Source organism: Mastigoproctus giganteus, chromosome 7, assembly GCF_048544385.1.
Source record: "Mastigoproctus giganteus isolate SK-2022 chromosome 7, ASM4854438v1, whole genome shotgun sequence".
NCBI lineage: Eukaryota > Metazoa > Arthropoda > Arachnida > Uropygi > Thelyphonidae > Mastigoproctus > Mastigoproctus giganteus.
Window position 1 is genome coordinate 122,413,154 of NC_143581.1, and position 17,771 is coordinate 122,430,924.

A 17,771-nucleotide genomic window follows, 5' to 3' on the forward strand; every position below is an offset into this window, starting at 1 on the left:
CACCACTCTGCTCAATACATATATCTGTAACAACCACCATTTTAAACTGCTGCACTCACGAGACTGATCACAGCACTCAGTATGGTGGAACTAGAGCCCTCTAATGACTACTCAGTGACATGAGAAATGATCTACAGTGCTCCATTTAGAAGCAAAAAATTTAGGAGGCATTATTTTCATACTGCTCTTTATACTATGGTAAGCAGAGGATTTACTATCTCAAAAAATTTGCATTAATGTAATGAAAGGAGATCAGCAATCTGTATATGAATACATACAGATACATTTATGTTGGAGGTTAACACTGAAGACTCTCTCTCTCTCTCTCTCTCTCTCTCTCTCTCTCTCTCTCTCTCGTTGTGTGCGTGTGCGTGTGTACGCGTGTCACACTACACTGCTATAAATAGTTAAAGTGAAATCCCTGTATTCACTTACATATGAAACAACTATGTACTTAATTATTAATTTTTTTTAATTTAATATACTACTAAAAAGTATGTTCTTCAGTTTTCGTTTTATGATATAAATACTCCTGCTTTGTCACTGGCACTGAAAAACAACCAAGTAAATCTTATTAAACAAGAGAGATTAGTTTGTAAACAGCAAGTAACATTTTTGAATTAATCTGTTTTAATTAACAGATAACAAATGAACTACCTTCATCGTATTCTCTTAGGGCACCCAAAGTTGGAAATTCCAAACTACTTTCTAAATAGGCTGGATCTTGAAGGAAATGAGAAGTACCCTTTGAGTGCTTTTCATTAATGCTACTGAAGATCCTCTGATATGTTCTTTCCTGCACCTGTTTTAAATTCAAAAACTGCTTTTATAGACATCATAATGAGAGAAAGAAATATTACCTTAGTTTTGTGTGTGTGTGTGTGTGTGTGTGTGTGTGTGTGTGTGTGTGTGTGTGTGTGTGTGTGTGTGTGTGTGTGTGTTGTACATATAGCCCATATGCAACCAGTGATCACTGAATTATGACCATCCCATTGGTAATGGACTATGCCACAGCTCAGTATAAAAAGCTGAAACAGCTTCATATGCCTAGAAGTGGTAATTTGCTTCTATTCACGCAATTCTAAGTGGTAATGGGATGTAGAAAAGATGCAATGGAATTTCAAAAGGGCATGATTCTAGGAGCTTGTGTTTCAGATGTTTCCATAACAGAAACAGCATGTCTTATCCATTAGACCCAGCCCAATGAGGTTAAGGTGTACCACCTCCCACCAACAGAACTGTAAACAATTACACAAGGTACATGCTCATGGTGAGTAAAGGGTGCAATGTGTTGTATGGGCTCAATTACAGGTCACTGTGCAACAGTTGACACTGCAATACAATATGGGGAAAGCAAGAACAATATCCTAAATGATGATGTACCACACAATCAGACATAGAGCTTCACAGCAGACGACTCAAGGGACACCCATTCCTCACCACTGATCATCATCAACAACACACTGATTGACCACTGGAGGACTGGAAACAAGTGCTGAACACCTGTTGCAACATGCCTACAGATGCCTTCGTGTATGGCACAAGCAAAAGGAGTCCAGACCCATCGTGCATGGGTACTCACTATCCAGGTAGGTGGCAGTTGATTAATATGGGGATGTCTTGCTGGAAAGAACTAGTACCCCGAGTGAATACAGACCAATGTTTCACTTCTGAGGTCTACTGGCAACTCTTAGGTGCAACCATGTGCACCCTGCCATGTTGCATTTTTTCCAGACAGAAACAGGATCTTCCAAGATGATAATATGCCATATCAGTGGGCCTGCACTGTGCACTGGTGGTTCAAGGAACACAATGAAGTTATCACCCATCTTGATTCGCCTCCAAATTCGCATGACCTCAATCCAACTGAACACCGGTGGGATATTTTGGAATAGGAAGTGAGACATGGACATTCACCCTTCATCCATTCCGACACTGTGGAAAGCCTTGCAGGCAGCATAGTTACAGATCCTTATGGACATCCTCAGACATCTAGTGAAGTCAATACCTAGGCAAATATCAGCTGTTATCTGTGCAAAAGGTGGCCCAACACAGTATTAGGTAGGTGGTCATAATTCAGTGATGTGTGCATGTGTACACACACACACTAGGGATATATACATAATATTATATATTATTACGAACCAATATATCAGCCACCAGAGACAAATATCATAACATTTGATAGCATATACAGTCCATTCCAGTTATTTGGGAAACATCGGGACTAGTCCATTTTGGCTCGATTAAGCGGCTGCCCCAATTATCTGAAATTTCACATAAATAGTTAAAAATACAATGAATCCCCCTTTACAATTAGTTCACTGTACAATCAAATCAAGTTACGACGAACTCACCATAGTAAAGTACTGTTCACTATACGATGTGTAGTAAGCGCCGGTCATTGTGATCACGTTTGTGAATTGAATTTTAATTCTATTAAACAGCAATTCTAATTAGAGAAAATAGGAGGAATATTATCCACAGGCTATAAAAAAGATATATTAAACACAAATTTATCCTTTATTACCTTACCAATTAAAAAATTAAATGATACGTGAAAATCGGAATAATTAATACGTACTGTAATATGTACATACGAACTAGCTGACATTTCTGTTCACTGACATTTGTGGGTGGGGATTAAAATTTAAAACAGTAAAAAGATAAGCAATCAATAACAAAGAATACGGCACACACAAATTGCAAGTAACACAATACACGCAAGGAAAATAGGAATGAAAAGAAGATCTGAAAATTAATTTTTTATATGATTGAAGATTCCATAGAAGTGTAAAGTGTAAACACATTTCACCATAATAACCCACAGAATTCCAGCTGTCAGTATTATCGCAAATTCAGTAAGATCGAGTTTACTGTCCGTTTATGATAGATTTCACTAACAGAAAAGCCCAATAAACAGGTGACTGCTAATTGTTTATATTTTTTTATGGTTGTGACCTCCAGAATTTCAACTGAACCACCTGGTACTGCCGGAAACAATCATAGGGTAATTTCCAGTGCTGTGGTCTCCTGCCCCGATTAAACAACATGCTGTCCCAATTAAGCGAAGTAAACCCTGGCTATTTTCTCGATTGGTTTCTGTTTTTTAAGATTTGCCCCAAATAAATGGCTGGCCCTATTAACTGGTGACCCAAATAACCAGAATCCACTATACTTATAAAATCCAAACAGAAAAAATACTAAAATAAAAGCAAAATTATGAAATATGGAAGAATTAAAAATATTAAGTATACCAGGTGCAATAATAATACCAATTACTGCCTGGGACCCATGGCACCTCTGTAGCCAGGTGCGGCAGTGCGTAGCACACGCTTCTTGATTAGACCAGGGTTCGAGCCCGTGACCTCCAAACACGGAGGATGCGGAAAGGTCAGGAAATGACCAGCGCATATCCCAGGAGCAATATGGCCTTAGTTGCTAATGCTCCTAAAAACCAAATAACAAACAAAACAACTGGGACCCATTGATGCACCAGTAAAAGTAATTAGCACTGTCCATTTCTGTGACTATACCAGTAGAACAATATATAAAAATACAGTGGATATTATATAAAACATAAGTTAATAATATTTATATAAAAATATATAATATCTTAATTTAATTAAAATTTAACTAGAGTTGGGTGCAAATTTAGCTGTTCACCTGGTATAAAGGGACCATTGGTCCAAGAGATAGTGACAAAGTTACAACACAAATTAGTAGTAGTGGCAAATGATGCAAGAAATCAAGCTTATATAGCATTAGCAAAAAAAATAAATAAATAATAAAGCACTATACATTTCACTCATCCATGCCCATCAAGAATTTGTCTAGTTCTACACAGAATTAATTCAAGCCACCCACTTCCCCAACAACAGACGAAAGCCTGTTCCAAAAATCAACCACCCACTGGCTGAAGGAAAACTTTTGCATATGTATCTAGCAACCGTCCTTCCTCATCTAAATTCATGCCCCCTCGTGTGTGTAGTCTCAGCAAGAGGAAGAATGCCATTTACATTCAGCTTACTCAATCCATTCAAAGCCTTAAACACCTCAAATCAGATCACCCCGCAGGTGCCTAACCTCCAATTCACAGCATCCTATTTTTCCCTTCACCAATCTGGTTGCCCTTCTCCTACACCCATTCTTGCAGATCTACATCCATCATAAAGTGAGGCCACTAAACCTGTACAATACTCAAGAAGCAGCCTAACCATGCCCTTGTAAAAGGGGATAATCACTCCTTATCCTTGCTAGCAAAGTTTGTACAGCAGGCCCTCGTTTTAACCCGGTTTGCTTTACGCTGATTCGCTATAATGCTGTTCTTATATTATAACCTGTATCTGACTATAATGCTGTCACAAATCATTATAATGCTCTTTTACAGATGCATTTTTGGCATATTTAACGAATTTGTTTCATTTGATGGAGTCGATAGTTTGAAAATAAATAGCAAAACAGCATTAAAACATTTCCCACTCTCAGTGAAATTTTCTCACGCACTAATTTAATTGCAGTACGGTGACTTGTTACGTAGTTCCGAGATCAACATTTTAAAAAATGATCAAGTATATTGCTTGCAATATTTGCGTTATATGCATTTATCCGAAGTCTAGTCATCACTCGGTACAGTATTACACATTGTGTGTAACGGACAGTTTACTTGAACATTGTATCATAATTAATTCAACCAACGCAGTTATATTTTCAAAGAATTATAATGGCAGATAAAAATGAAAAAGCAACAATATCTGGACGCAGTACAAAGACTATAAATGTATGAAAAAGACTGAATTTGAAAATCAAATTAGACGTTTTGAAGCAAATCGATTCTGGTCAAAGACAAGCAGATGTGTGCCATAATTTAGGACTGGCAAGTTTAACTGTAAGAACAATTATAAAAAATAAAGAATTAATTTTAGCAGCGGGAAAGACAGCTGTTCCACTGCAAGAACTAGGACTAGGCCGGCTATTAGGATTGAAACGGAGAGACTAATTTTATTGAAGATAATATAATATTGCAAAAAAAAAAGAGAGAGAGAGAGAGAGATTAGCCTATATGATGACCTGAAGAAAACTCACCTAAAAAAAAAAAATGTGGAACCATTTAAAACTAGTAAGGGCTGGTTGAATAGATTTAAAATCCAGGGAGAGCCACAAGTGCAGATCAAGAAGCCGAAGCTTTCAAAAAAGAACTTGTTAAAATTATTGAAGAGGGGTATTATGTGTTATACTTTCCAACAAGTTTTTAACATAGATGAAGCAGGACTTTTTTGGAAATGAATTCCTAAAAGAAGTTTCATATTGAAAGAAGAAAAAAACATGCCAGGTTTCAAAGCGGCGAAGGATCGGTTGACTTTATTGTTGGGTGGTAATTCTGCGGGGGGGGGGGGATTTAAAATTAAAACACCTTTTAGTTTACCAGGAAGAGGACCAAAGTACAACCAAAATCGACACATTTTTCATGATTAAATTCATCAATTAAATTAAATCAGTTAAAATCAATTTAGATCAGTTAAATTCATGATTTTAATTGGAATTAAGTTTAATTTTGATACGTAAGTAGTTACCACATAATTATAAATGTATGTAATGCAGAATATTTTATATGTACAAATATTTGAATATTAAATATTTTGACCGACATTTGTGCATCTTTTCACTACCGTTTATTATTGATTAGGAAATATCCTATGGCACCAACCGCAACTCACAAATACATATATAACCTTATGGGAATGCGGCGCTCGCTTAGCACGGATTCACTTAGCGCTTTGTTTTTCCGGAACAAATTATGAGTGTTAAACGGGGGTCACCTGTGTATATCACTGACAAAACCCCACGAGCTGCCCTGCAGCATATCCGCACTGGTCAGAGAATTTTATATCTGGCTGCACAATTCCCCCCAGGTCTTGTTCGTTCTCCACTACAACTGAGTACAGTACCACACAGTTGATAAGTTACTCTGGGATTATTGCTACCCATATGCAGTACCTTACATTTGGCAATGTTAAACTTCAATTGACATTTCTCAGCCCATCAACCTAATTTTCCTACATCTTGTTGCAGCTGATTACCCTGATTACTGTCATTAACAACATTGCCAACCTTTGTATTGTCTGCAAACATTGACATTAAGCCTGATATACCTTCATCAATATCATTAATAAATACTGAAAACAATAATGGGCCCAGCAGTGAATCCTAGAGGACTCCACTGATAACATTTGTCCATGACGAGCAGTGCCCATTGATAAACACTCTGTCTTCTTCCATTTAACCATACCATTTATCCATAGCAGTAACTTGCCCTTAATGAGACATTGCTCCCACTTATATAGCGATCTTTTATATGCAACAGTACCAAAACCCATCCTGAAATCCAAGTATACGATGTCCAAGGTATTTGTTGCATCCAGTTCCTTGTTCATTGCACCATAGTAGCATGTCAGATTGGTTAGACAAGACCACCCCTTAACAAATCCATGCTGTGACTGCAGTATAATTGCATTCCTGTCCAGATGGTCCTGCATTACTTCTTTAACCAGTGAATCCATTATTTTCCCTAGAACAAAAGTTAAGCTAACAGGTAAAAAAATATAATTAGACAACATAAGTGATGCATCCTTACTGCACAATGGCGAGAACAAAATAGCCAGACTTAATTTTCACAGTTGCTGCTAAGCAATGTTAAAGCACTCCACTTGAGGTGAAAACATGTACACGCTGGAGTTAGTAGTACATTAATTAAAAATAAAAAAATATAAGATAAAAAGAAGAAGAAACCACGTATACAGCATAGAAAACATCACTTACAATCAAAACATCACTACAGAATGTATGGGTTTATTAAAAAGGGGGATATGCCATTAGTAATATGGGTACAGATTCTCATTAACTGTAAGACATATGTAGAGGCTAATGATGTATATACATATATACATATACTTCCCAATCGAACAGACAGATATAAACTCTGAAAAAAAGCCAATGGAGTGTAGATATATACAAAATATGAGCATATAGTATATACAGAATATGCTTACAGAGTAACAAGGGATATCAAAAAGTTATCTGACTTGGTAATAAAGAAATAACATAGTTATTTTTTTTTCATCCCCTGAGTTAGTATTCCCCTTACAGTGCAAGGAAGCCAGAGACTTTTATTGCACTGCAAAAAAAAAAAATAAATAAATAAGTAATTACAAATTATGCACTTCCCTCCTCATAGCTAACTATCCAGTTGACCTTCAACTTTCTTCAAACTGTCAGCCTTAACTATCTGCAAAGGCAACTTATTCCAGTAAAGCACAACTCGCTGGCTAAAAGAAAACTTCCTACAATTTAGTCGAAACCGCTTCCTTAATTTAAATTTATGGCCTCTAGTTTTGAAATTCTTTATAACATTGAAAATTCTTATTCAATCGTTTTACTAATCCCTCTTAGAGACTCATAAACCTCGGTCAGGTTTCCTGTACAGTGTCTGATTGCCAAACTGTAGTCCACATAATCGAAGTCTTTCCTCATACAGTTGCCTTACTGCCAATCTCGTCAGTGAGTTGCCCTTCCTTGGACCCTTTCAAGAAGCTCAATGTCTTTTTTCAGATGAGGTCTCTATACATGCAGACACAGTACTCCATATATGATCTAGCATTTGCCCTGTACAGTGAGATTATGACCTCCCTATCTGTACAAGATACAGTTCGATAAATCATTGATGGGACACCATGGGCATTCCTGGCCACCCGTTTACACTGCTCAGATAACTTCATATCATAACTTGTAGGTCCCTATCTTTTTTCACTGTTTTTAATTCAGCCCCACCCAAGCGACGTTATGTTATTTGGTTTTAAGGGGCATTAGGAGCAACTAAGGCCATATTGCTCTGGGGATATGCGGTGGTCATCCCCTGACCTTTCCGCATCCTCCATATTCGGTGGTCAAGGGCTCTAACCCCGGTCTAATCAAGAAGCATGTGCTATGCACTGCTGCTCCTGCCCACCTGGCTATGGAGGTGCCGTGACAAGTTATTTTGGAGCTGTTATTTCCCAAACGTAAGAATTGCACTGCATTAAAACAAAGCGGCACTTTTTTTTTTTTTTTTTGCCATTCTTTAAGCCTGTTCAAAGTCATCCTGAAGGAGTGCTGCTTGGCACTGATTATTAACAACTCTCCCAACCTTTATGTAGTCTGCAAATTCCTCACTCCCTTTATTCATTTGCTGATGTTATGAAAATTAGAAACAATAGTGATTCAATAACCCATTCCTGGGAGACCTCCACTACTGACATTACATTAATCTGAAAACTATTCATTAATTACAATCTTTTGCCCTGCTGCCACCAAGGAATATCAAAACTAAAAGATATCTAAAAGATGTCATTCATTTCATTGTGAGGGCAGAAAGGATATACTTGAGAAAACAAGTTTATTTGGTCTCCAAAACAGCCATTTACAGCTTACATGATGTTATCATCACTTGAAAATCAACACCCACACCTTTCTTTAGATTTCTGAAGAGAAAATAATTGCTGTGAGCAAAGTCTGGGCTGTAAGGAAGGAATAAGAAATCCCTCACAGAAGCAATTTCTTTATGAAACTTGTGAAAGCTGTACACAACATACATTATTTTTAATGTGTAATGCACAGCTACATTAAGCATTAAACATAACCTCACAAGTTAATACCATGGATATTAAGCCTCAGGTTCAAGACCAACCTCCCCCAATAACAGAGGAAAACCAAAAGCAACCTGACTGCTGAAGGATGAATATTATAAAACTTAGGGGAAATTTTCGCAACTCCTAGAAAGCTGTTTCAGTGCTGACTGGACCTTGGTCAGTGGAAATTAAGCATATGAAGAAACTAATACTTCAATCGAACTGTCAATTTCATGTACAGAATGCAGGGGAAGGAGAGAAGCAGAACTAATAATCAGAAAAATAACAGCCATGAAAGAAGAAAATGAATTGCTCAAGGTTTCTGAGATCATATAACTTTCCATCTCTACTAGTCAGCAGCCTTAAAGAAAAAAAGCCATGTTTAAAATCTAATTAATACCTAAAGAAGTAAATAAATAAAACAAAATAAACAGAATTAGGTTATTAAATAATTAAATAGTAATTGTTTAGGAATAATAAATTGTTTCATTGCTCCAAGTGTAAAAGGAAATTAGACTATGTTTATTATTAAGAACACTGTCTACAACAGGCCCTCAGGCACCCAAACTGCTCAACTTGCTATATACAGAGGGGCTTCGACTTACAATGACATCGATATCCGATATTCTCAGGAACCGATATACCTTCCATATGATCATTTATTTTAAGGACTGATGATATTTGCAGGTACTTATAACTTTCCGATATAGCTGGAATGATACATGGGTGGAAATTTTCAGATGTGTGTTGCACGGAATATCACTTGTACGATTGTTCTCAACCAATTAGCATCTTTTTTATTGTTCAATGTTATTCTTCAACGCGTGGCAGAACATCACTCGTACGATTATTTCAGATCTATGATGATCTGAAACTTAAAGCTCCATCAACCAGTGGCAATGCTGTGTGCTTTGAAGATTTTAAAGCCAGCAGAAGCTGGTCTGAGCACTTTAAAAAACGGGCAAATATCAAGTGTTGAAAAGGCATGGGGAGGTATCCAGTACTGATAAAAAAAGCAGGTGAGTCCTTTAAAATTGAATTCCAATAGTTTTTTTTTTATCAGGAGGATTATCTTAGCCACCAGGTTTTTGACACTGATGAAACCAGCCTCTTCTGGAAGTGAATGCCCAGGAGAATGTACATCACTGAAGATGAGGCTAGTTTACTTGGGAATAAAGCTATGAAAGATAGGCTCACTCTCCTGTTGGGTGCCAATGCCTCTTGGATTTTATGCTGAAACCTTTGCTTGTGTATCACTCTAATACCCCCAGAGTATTTAAACAACAAAAGGTTGACAAAGGCATGTTGGGAGCATTTTGGTGCAGTAACAAGAGGGCCTGGGTTATGGGATATGTCTTCAATGAATGGGAGCTTGAAGTTTTCTGTCCTTCAATGAATGGGAGATTGAAGTTTTCTGTCCTTCAGTGAAAAGTAATCTTGAGAAAAAGAGCTTCCTGTGAAGGAACTGCTCCTGCTCCTGCTGGATAATGCGGTAGGCTATTGTTCAATCTCTTGAAGCACAATTTGACTGTGTTCAAGTCAAATTTTTGCTACCCAACACCATTCTTCTTCTTCAACGAATGGACCAGGAAGTGATTGCAAACTTCAAGAAAACCTACACTGCAAAAATGTTCGCAAGTTGCTTTGCACCGACCTCTGGTGAAAATTCTGTCACCCTCAAAGATTTTTGGAGGTCAAAGTTCAACATGCTGGACTGTGTGAGGCTGATTGAAAGTTCTTGCAATGATATTTCCACCAGGTGCTTAAATTCGGCCGTGAAAAACATCTGGCCTTTAATTGTCCATAACGTTGACGGAGATGAAGATGGTGCTTTGACAAATGATATTGTCACTCTTGAAAAATGAATGGGTCTGAAAGTTGGCAAAGAGGATATTATTGATGCTCATGGGGTGAGCTAACACGAGAGGAGCTACAAGGGTTGGAGAAAATTACAGAGAGTGACACTGGAGAGGAAGAAAGAGACACCCAAAAAGTGTTGTCAGCTGAAGAGTTGAAGACTGTCATTTCTTGTTGTGAGCATTTAAGAGAAGTGATAAAAACACCCCTGACATTGAAAACACTGAACTCATGGTGTGCGAAACGGAGGACGAAGTCATTTCTTACTTCATAAAGCTACAAAAAAGTAATAAAAAACAGTCCACTTTGGACAGTTTCTTTACTAGTAGCAACAAAAAAACTGAAAAGACACCTGACACTTGATATAGAGTACCACCACCACCACCACCACACTATGCTACCATTGATTTCATCAGCTCTGCATTTCAAGTCAAAGGTAAATGCTAATTTGGGTTTTTTTTTTTTTTTTTTGTTTTTTTTTTTAAATGTTTTATGACTGTTTTTATCACTAATTTTTAACATGTAAGAAATAACTATTTTATGTGTTGTTGGGGAAGGAATTACAGGAAATCATTGTATTATTGGTTTCAACTTACAATATTTTCAACATACAATGGGTTTTATGGAACGAATTACCCCCCACTGTATTTCTCTTCAAATTCATGCCACTTTATGAAAAATTAAATCATAAATATCTGAAATTGAGTGGTTCTTTTCTGAACTTCGGGCATCATAAGATGCTCCAAAGTGAGTTATAAACATTGCCTAATATAGAATGAATTAGGTTATTTGCCCATAAGTGTCACAGTTTGCCTTAAAAATACACTTAATTTCCTACTCAATTAAATTAGATAACACCGATTCCTACTCAAGCAAATTAGATAACACTGATAACACAAATTAGATAAAAGTGATAACACAAATTAGATAACACTGATTAATAAAACAAAACTCTACCATGCATATGTGTGCACACATGTACAAATATTAGAAAGATGATAAATATAAAAATATTTACCTGTTAACAAAATGTATTTCACTTTCATTCATTATCCTTTCAAATTTTAACATACTTGTAGCTGAAGTTCTTATATTCAGCTATGAGTTCATCAATAAAATTTATGCAATTGTAGATTTTATATGCCTTCAGATCACTGAAGGCATATAGTGTCAATCAGCTAAACCAGTCACCCAGCCGAATTACCCAAGCCCCCTGGTATACATCAGAAATATATTACTAGCCAACACTCCTATACCAAATGAAGGTAAATTTTTTCCTCTTGACATAACCACCATTTCCACTTGACATGACCTGGTTGGCTGAGTGGAGCCGCTGATTGATATGACAGAGAGACTTGTGTGTTCATACTGAGGTGGACTTATTTCCAGTGTTTTTTTTTTTTTTTTTGTTTTGATGGTTTTTAGGAGCATTAGCAACTAAGGCCATATTGCTCCGGGATATGCGGTGGTCATTCCTTGACCTTTCCGCATCCCCCGTATTTGGTGGTGACGGGCTCGAACCCCGGTCTAATCAAGAAGCGTGTGCTGCGCACTGCTGCTCCTTCCCACCTGGCTACGGAGGCGCCTTATTTTCAGTGTTTGGAGTTAAAATTTGTTGAAGTTGAATCAACTTGTGATTTATATTTAGGTTGAGGCTGAATACCTTAACGTGTCTCACTCGTTGAGGCAACCCGTTTTGACTGTGCTTTGAAGAAAGTGTTTTAACTTTTTATATTTTTAAATTTTGAATAGTTCTACAGATCCTGAAAAGGACTTATTGTGAGAAGTTCCATGCCCTTTATTTCTTGGTGTGTGGCTTCATCCCTATCATCATGTTGGATAGAGGGACTGAGGAAGAGGCCTTGCCTGAGTCAGAAGGTCCATTGACAGAGGCGATTTTTTTTTTTTTTTTTTTTTATGAAAACCCCAAACACGAGAGGTATTAGAACCTATAGTACTCAGTACCATGTTTGGGTTGGAGGTTGTGAAGACGAAGGAAGATATTTGTTGACATTAGACTTGAACTTCTGTAGACTAAGTTTCAGGAAATACGTATGAAGGTAGGCTGTTCCAGAAAAAGGCAGTTCAATGAACAAACGAGGAAGACGAAAAGTTGGTTCTGTGAGTTTCAAGTTGGACAGTAAATGGATGTTGGCTGATGGCAGCATGTGTTCGGACTGTTTTGAAAGAGAGAGCGGGAATTATAAAAGAAGCCAATTCAGAAGAATAGTGCCCATGGAAGAATCTGCAGAAAAGACATGCAGCAAAGCAGAAACAGTACATCTATGAGACAGAGATGTGGAGAGACTCGGTTAAAGAGGAGTCATAAATTAACCTAACTGCCCTCTGGTGAATGGAATCTAGAAGCCTGAGACAGGTTTTGGGGGCACTGCCCCAAATGTGGGAACAATATTCCATGGTATGGTGGATTTGCGATTTGTACAGAGTGAACAGCTGATTGAAAGAAAAGTAACACCGAGAGCAAAAGAGAAAACCAAGTTTTTTAGATGCAGAGGAAGCAATATTTGTAATGTGCTTGTGCCAAGAGAGATTAGAAGTCAGGGAAATCCCCAAAACAGATATATCATTTTGCCTAGAAATCGGAGTGTCACCAAAGATAAACATAGCAGCAGAATACTTATTTTGCGAGAGATAAGACAAGACTGAGTTTTAGAAGGACTGAAATCAACTAAGTTGTCTTTGCCCCACTGGAGAATTACCTGGAGATTGGGTGCCTCCCTAGCCAGGTGGGCAGAAGCAGCAGTGGGTAGCACACGCTTCTTGATTAGACTAGGGATCGAGCCTGTGACCACCAAATACAGAGGATGCAGAAAGGTCAGGGAATGACCACCGCATATCCCCAGAGCAATAAGGACATAGGTGCTAATGCTCCTAAAAACCAAAAAACAACAACAACAACCTGGATATCGGCAGGAATTGGTAGCGGATATTCGAGAAGTTATAGCTGATTGAGCAGGGCAAGGTTTCCCAAAATGGAAAGTGGAATGCAATGTTCTATCATCGGCAAAACTATGAATAGGATTTCCAGTCAATGGAAGCAGGTCATTAATATACAAGAGGAAAAGAGTGGGGGAAAGAACTGAACCTTGGGGGACACCAGCATTATGGGAAAAGTTAGAAGACAGAGAGCCATCTACCATCACCCTCAGTGAGCGATCAGAGAGAAAACTGGATAACCAATTACTAAAAATAGTTGGCAAACCATAGGATGGACGCTTGTTTAGAAGACCCTTATGCTAAACACGATCGAAAGCCTTTGAGATGTCAAGGGCGGCTGCTTGTGTTTCACCAAACTTTTCCATTGAATTTGCCCATAAATGGGTAACATAAACCAGAATATCACCAGTGGATCGACACGGAATCCATACTGGCGATCATTGATCAGACAAAAGGTTTCTAGGTAGTTTAAGAGTTGGCAGTTAATTGATTTCTCCATTAGTTTAGAAAGAGTAGAAGTAATTGCAATGGGACGATAATCAGATAGGAGGGATTTGTCACCCTTTTTAGGAACTGGCTGGATATGAGCAAATTTCCAAGCAGAAGGAAAAACACCTTTGGAATAAGAAAGTGAAAAAAGGTTGCAAAGAACAGGAGTAAGTTCGGGAGCACAGGTTTTGAGAACAAGTGGACAAATACCATCGGGACCTGGAGCTTTCTTAGCATCAAGATTCATCAAAATCCTTCTGACATCCTTTTGGCGGAAGACCACAAGAGGTATTGAATGGAGCATGTTGGGAATGGTGGGAGGTGTTTTACCAAGATCATTAATACATGAGCTGGAAGAAAAATTAGATGCTAGCAGGTCAGCTTTATCCTTGGCTGAAGTGACAACAGAACCATCTGGTTTGGACAGAGGTTCGAGAAGAGATGGGCAAAAGGTGCGGCCAATAGCTTTGGCAAGAGACCAGAATGTTCGGCTACCATTAGAGCAAGAAACAAATTTTATACCCTTAACCTGTTCAAAATGTAGTTTGGACTGATTAATAACTGCTTTACAATTGTTGCGAGCTTTGGTGTTGGCAGAACATGAAAGTGAAGAATTGGAAACAAGCCAATTACGATATGCAACGTTCTTCCCTGGAACAGCTTTAGCACATTTATTAGAAAACCAAGGTTTAGATAAATGACGAGATTTTAAAATGCAGTGTGGAATAAAGGATTCCATTCCAACAAGAATAATTTCACTGACATGATCTGAGCATACGTTGACATCAGAAATTTTGAAACAGTAGTCCGACCAAGGAAATAAAGAAAAGAAATCTTGACGGTCATCCAATTTTGCACTCTTGTAATCGCAAACAATATGAGGTTGGGAACAGCCATGAGATAAAGGTTCCATTGGAGAAGAGACAATCACCAAGTTGTGATCTTAGGTGCCTAAAGGACCACTCACTTTGACCGTGTACTTAAAAGGGTTGTTTGTGAGAAAATGACCAATTGTGTTGGCTTTGTGGTTAGGATTGTCTAGTATTCTTGTAGGTAAATAAACAATCTGTGCAAGGTCATTAGTAATTGCAAAAGCCTCAACATCTCGACCAACCAGGTCGGTGTGACTAGAAAATGGAAAACAGCTGGAGTTGTGAACATTAAAATCACCAAGGAAAATTACCTCACTGTTAGGAAAGTTGGACTGGAGAAAGTCGAGTTGCAAAGAGAGGAAGTAAAAGAGCTCCAAGTGATTAGTGGAGTTGGGAGAATGGTAGAGACAACAGATGAATTTGACACAATTGAGGTAAAGAGATTTTAAGCTAGAGAAGATCGAAAAGATTTCAGATTACCAAGTCTCTGATAGGTAATATCGGAACGGACATATGCACAAGTACCACCTTTGAGGCAAAAGGAATCATACAGTGAATAATTTGGGCAACTGAAATGAGCAGTAGTTGAATCAACCGGTAACTGAGATTCTGTCAGAAAAAGTACATGGGGTTTGGCCGACTGCAAGTGGAAATGGACATCATTGAGATTAGAATTGAGACCACATATATTTGTGAAATGAACTAGGATGGAAGTGCAAGAAGTAGAAGTAGAGAACAATGGAAAAGTTAAGGAGGATATCCAGTTAAAAGAAGAAGTGGTAAGACTGGAAAGAGTGGATGAGCAAGTAACCAATCAAAAAGGGAAGGGGAAGCAAGCAATGAAGAGGGCTAGGAAAGGAGTTGAATCCCTGTTGAAGCTGAGCCTCCAGTATTAACACAGGAGATGAGCATTAGTAGAGGCATATGATGCAACAAAGCAAGCTTATATAAGAAATATATAAGAAAGCAGCATCAGCCAAAAAAAAAAAACCATCCCATTTCACTCATCCATTCACTCCAAAGGTTTGTCTAGTTCTGCCTTGAACTTATTTAAGTTGTTGACCTCCACTACAACACATGGAACTTTGTTCCAACTAACAACCACCAGCTGGCTAAAGGCAAATTTTTCCACCTCTATTCTACAATTGTCTTTCTCAATTTATGTCCCCCAGGAGAGTAATCTGAGAAAGGAGGAAGAATCCCAAAAGCATTGAGCTTGCTCAAACCATTCAAGACCTTATACATCTCAATTAGATCACCTCGCAGGTGCCTACTCTCCAGATCCCAAATTTTGCAGAACTTAAGCCTTTCTTGGTAACAGCAACCCTTTGTTCCAATCATCAATCTTGTTGCCCTTCTCTGTACTTGTTCCAGCAGCTCTATGTCCTTCCAAATATGAGGCCTCCAGATATGTATGTAGTACTCAAGGTATGTAGTACAAGGGAACAATCACCTCCTTATCGCTGCTAGCAAAATTCCTGTATATCATTGACAAGACACCATGAGCTCCTCTTGTAGCCTGTCTGCACTGCTCAGAAAACCTCGTATCTGACTGCTCAATTAACCCCAGTACCTTGTCATTCTCTACTACCCTGAGTGCAGTACCACCATTTTGATACAATAATCTGGGCTTACTGCTACGCATATGCAGTACTTTACATTTGTCAATGTTAAACTTCAGTTGCCAGCTCTTTCAGCCCATCTGCTCAACTTTTCCAGATCCTATTGCAGTAGTATACTATCATTATTGTCTTTCACAACCCTGCCAACCTTCATATCATCTGCAAACTTAGGCATTAACCCTGACATACCTTCATCAATATCACTGATAAATACAGAAAACAACAATGGGCCCAACACCGAACCCTGGGGTCTACACTAATAACATTAGTCCACGAAGAGCAGTGTCCATTGATTAACACTCTGTCTTCTTCCCATTTATCCATTGTAGCAAATTGTAGCCCTTAATGCCATACTGCTCCAATTTGTACAGTAGTCTTCCATTTGCAAGAGTATCAAAAGCTTTCCTAAAATCCAAGTATATGACATCAAAATTATTTTTTGCATCCAGTTCTTTTGTGACCACATCGTAGTATCCAATCAAATATACCTGCAGTCTTGTGCAGATGATCTTGCATTGCTTCTTTAACCAGACTCCATTATTTTCCCTGGAACAGCAGCTAAACTAACAGGTCTGTAATTACTCGTGTCACCTTTTGATCCCCTTTGCGGTTGGGAATACATTTGCATATCTCCAGTCAATGGGGACCTCCCCTGAGTTCAAGGAAGCTTTCATAATTATGGCTAAGGGTTTACTTACTTCCTTTATTGCTTCCTTTTGTATAACTGGATATATCCCATCCACCTCAAGTGCCTTTCCTATGTTCAATTTTAACAATTTCTTCTCCACTTTGCTTTCAGTTATAAAAAAATCATTTAGCTCCCTGCCAGTTTGATAAGCTTCTGGCCTCCACTTACCTACATGTGTGACTTCCTTATGTGTGAATGCAGATGCAAAATACTCATTCAGTTTGTCAGCTACCTCTGCAGGTTCATCTACAATTGAACCATCAATGTCAAGTGGACCAATCTGATTCATACCCTTCCTTGTAGAGTTTACATAATTAAGTCTTGACTGTTTTTCTTTGCACTCCTTGACAAAGATTTCTCATAATCTGCCTTTACTTGCCTAACATCCTTTGTGACTTGATTACAGACTAGCTTATATCTACCATAGGCACCTGTGTCTCCTGATAATTTATATGCGTTCCATGCATTTTTCTTTTCTGCCACAAGTCTCATTAGTTCAACTGACACATCTGACATTAATGATGAAAGGACTGATATAATGTGTGGGTTGAATTTAAAGATATAAGAAAAGTGAGGATTGATTTTCAAGTGTTTCTCTTCTGTGACACAAATAAAGTAACAC

General features: G+C 38.1%; 1 protein-coding gene across 2 annotated transcripts in view; it reads right to left on the reverse strand.

The window, feature by feature from the left end:
* The window catches only part of LOC150083174 (E3 SUMO-protein ligase RanBP2-like), a 621,501-nt gene that overhangs the window by 431,998 nt on the left and 171,732 nt on the right, over positions 1-17,771 (reverse strand). For both annotated transcript variants that reach the window (XM_090377889.1, XM_090377888.1), the window contains exon 13: positions 658-802. In XM_090377889.1, the coding sequence (XP_090234015.1) occupies positions 658-802 (145 nt within the window). The remainder of the gene's footprint in view (positions 1-657; positions 803-17,771) is intronic.